At 31.6% G+C, this 3,253-nt stretch overlaps 1 protein-coding gene across 1 annotated transcript; it reads right to left on the minus strand.

Moving 5' to 3' along the window:
* Nucleotides 1-1,891: 1,891 nt before the first annotated feature.
* LOC129616324 (39S ribosomal protein L23, mitochondrial-like) lies at nt 1,892-3,003 on the minus strand. Its single transcript, XM_055531933.1, has 4 exons — nt 2,865-3,003; nt 2,607-2,787; nt 2,356-2,543; nt 1,892-2,290 (listed from the first exon to the last, which is right to left on the minus strand). Exons 2-4 carry the CDS (start codon nt 2,710-2,712, stop codon nt 2,129-2,131), a joined length of 456 nt encoding a protein of 151 aa, XP_055387908.1. The 5' UTR covers nt 2,713-2,787; nt 2,865-3,003; the 3' UTR covers nt 1,892-2,128.
* Between the last annotated feature and the right edge of the window lie 250 nt (nt 3,004-3,253).

Here is a 3,253-nt window from a genome sequence, read left to right on the forward strand (position 1 = left end):
TTTCAAAAAATTTTTGAAAAAAAGTGCTTATTAGTTTCACTCTGTCCGTCCGTCCGTCCGTCCGTCTGTCCGTGTGTCTGTTTACAAAACTTCTACACCCTTGTAGATAGAAAGCTGAAATTTTGTACGTATATAGACCTTTAATAGAAACTTATTTCCGTAGAACAAAATTTTTACCTATCTCCCCCCCCCCCCCCCCCTCTAGAAGTTATACTCCCACAAAACCCTTAAAATGGCCTTTTTTAACTATTTGTTGCAATGAAACCATAAGCTTTTTTGAAATTTTGCAAACGCATAAAGGCAGCGGCTTGCTTCCCCTAGCGCAGTATACTATAGTTAAACTTTAGAAAGACAAAATGGCCGTTCAAATTTACCTTTATCTAAACTCATTTTTTTCCAAATTTTTGATTTCATTTTTCTTCTAGACCCCAGCCTGTAGAAGCTTGAAATTTTAGGTACTTATAGACATTAATAAATAGTTCATTTCGTTAGGAGAAAATTTTTTTCCATCTCCACCCTCTCTCAAGTTATTGCCTCTTGAAATTTGTAAAAATTTGAATTTTTGGCGCCTTATATTTCCGAAACCGCAAACGTTTTCAAATTTCTATAAACATAAAAAGCCAGCGGTAAATTCCATGACATTAAAAAATATAACTATTTTTCTTAACTCACACAATTAACCCTTAAAATCGAGCATTATGTTAATCCCTCTTTATATTAATTTTTCCTTTATTTGCGGTTTCGGAAATATAAGGTGTCAAAAATTCAAACTTCACAAATTTCAAGAGGCGATACCTTGAGAGGGGTGAAGATGAAAAAAAACTTTTCTTTTAACGAAATGAACTATTTGTTATTGTCTAAAAGCCCTTATTTCAAGCTTCTACAGGCTGGGGTCTAGAAGAAAAACGAAATCAAAAATTTGGAAAAAAAAGACTTTAGATAAAGGTAAATTTGAACGGCCATTTTGTTTTTCGAAAGTTTAACTATAGTATACCGCGCTAGGAGAAGCAAGCCACTGCCTTTCTGCGTTTGCAAAATTTGAAAATCGCTTATCGTTTCATTGCAAGAAATAGTTAAAGGCCATTTTTAGGGTTTTTGGGGGTTATAACTTCTAGAAGGGGGGGGGGGGGGGGGGCGGGCATAGGTAAAAATTTTGCTTTACGGAAACAAGTTTCTAGTAAAGATCTATGGACGTATTATTCTAATTTCAGCTTTCTATCTTCAAGGGTGTAGAAGTTTTATAAACATGTCCACGGACGGACAGAGTGAAACTAATAAAAACTTTTTTTCAAAAAATTTTTGGGAAAGTGCTAAAAACTAGCAAAAAAAAGTACAACTGATTTAACTGCGCTAGCCATGATAATTTAAATATTTTTGTGAGAAATTACCAATGTTTTTGAGCAAACTTAATTAGCAACATTTGTTTATGAACACAAATATAGCGCAGTTCTCGCTAAGACCTTAAAAACCTAGTGGTCAGATCTGCATGAAAGGTGTATGAAAAAGTGCGGATCTTTAAAAGACCTCAATGTCGACAGAGAACCATCATACAAAATATGATGAATTATTGTCTAATCTAACACCTACAAAAGTTGTACAAGCGTTATTGCGGGACTGATTTAAAAAATTGGCCCTCGAGTCTGGAAGACTGGACGCAAAAGATATCAATAAAAATATTGTAAGAACTTTAACATAATAAACATAAAACATAAATGTGCACATATAAATATAAATGTATTTCTTAGATATTTTTTAGTCATTTGAAAAAAGTAGTCGGACACATGGTGTACCTTAACAAAACCGTTCATTAATATCTCCTTTGGCTAAAAACTTGTAAGGCTTATCAACAATTCATGTTTTTCAACAAAAGAAAAAGAAATTTTAAAACATACATCATTTAAGAGGTTCTTATTATGGTGATATGTCCAAATAGTTTCAAATTTACACCAGCAAAAGTTACACATATTTAACTTAATATACAAATAATTCTTTTGTACATTTTTTCGGATTAACATTTTTGAAACTTGGGATATTTATTACTTTCTCTTGATTTCTTTCGCAAATCTACTTTGCACTTTTTACACGTAATAAAATGAAATATGTATGTAATATGGAAGTTAATCTGTTTTCAAATTGAAAACCAACTCGGAGTTCCAGGACGACTTTTGTTTCTATCCAAAAAATTTTTAAAGCCTTTTTTAGAATCCTCGATAGCTCTGTCTTCGCTTTCTTTCTTTTCTTTGTTTTTCTCAGGAAATAAGTTTGGAAAGCCGAACTTTTGATCTTTGGGCTACATCAAATAAATAAATATGTACATACATATATGTGGGTATGTATTATTAAAATTAAACTTACTAAGGTAACATAAGCATATTTCGTATCGTCATCTTTAGTTATATAATTTTTAATCCTGTCACGTTTTATTTCGCCAAGCGCTACTCTTGTTCGCACATCTACAACCGATAAGCTGTAAATTTTTGCCAAATAATTCTTGATATCATACTTCGTCATTTCCATTGAACAAATAAAGGTAATTACGTTTTCTACAATAAATCAAAATATTAAATTTAAATTTAAATATTAAATGTATGTTAAATTTGCAATACTGGGTTGTGGTTCAGGTGTTCGGACAAGCTTCAACCAAAAGTTTGGCAAAAATACTCGTAGCTGTGGCCCATTCCTTTGAAAAATTGGATACCAACGTGTTGACATTTTATTTTTTGGCACTTACTAATAATTTTGCCAAAACTAAACCTGCTAAACTTTACGAATTTTGTTTATTTTTTACTGTCGAGAGAAAAAAAAAATGTTAATTTTGCTTGAATTAAAAGCAGTTATATGAAAAAGGCTTTCGCTTTTTATACCATAAGAAATTTTAACCAAGTTTCTCAAATATCGAATTATGTATTAGTTTTTGATATGGTTGGAACGACAATATGGAAATATCAACATATATCAATGCATTTTTAACGGTATTTACACGATATCTGAAGTTCTGATATATCGGCGTATCAATATTTTTCTTTGACATCTACCGATTTTTTTCAACACTAGTTTTCTGCTACTATCACCCTTAATGTGAATTTCACTCGTAGAATTCCACGAATTTCAAACTAAGTTACGCTCGGAGACTTTTGACTTTGGAAATTTCAAGTGGTTATGAATCTGCAATGGTAGCATTACTTTTCGGAAGGTCAAAATCGATATTTTGTTACAACTGTGAAGTGACAACATTTAAATTTTTCAAAATTCA

Source organism: Condylostylus longicornis, unplaced genomic scaffold, assembly GCF_029603195.1.
Source record: "Condylostylus longicornis isolate FDR11 unplaced genomic scaffold, ASM2960319v2 ptg000180l, whole genome shotgun sequence".
NCBI lineage: Eukaryota > Metazoa > Arthropoda > Insecta > Diptera > Dolichopodidae > Condylostylus > Condylostylus longicornis.

Excerpts from the sequence above, each read along its gene's own strand:
- LOC129616324 (XM_055531933.1), bottom strand. The coding sequence starts at position 2,712 with ATGTCAACACGTTGGTATCCAATTTTTCAAAGGAATGGGCCACAGCTA. Across the intron at positions 2,544-2,606 it reads AACACCTGAACCACAACCCA|AAAACGTAATTACCTTTATT; the intron begins GTATTGCAAATT and ends GATTTATTGTAG. Across the intron at positions 2,291-2,355 it reads AATATGCTTATGTTACCTTA|CCCAAAGATCAAAAGTTCGG; the intron begins GTAAGTTTAATT and ends TATTTGATGTAG.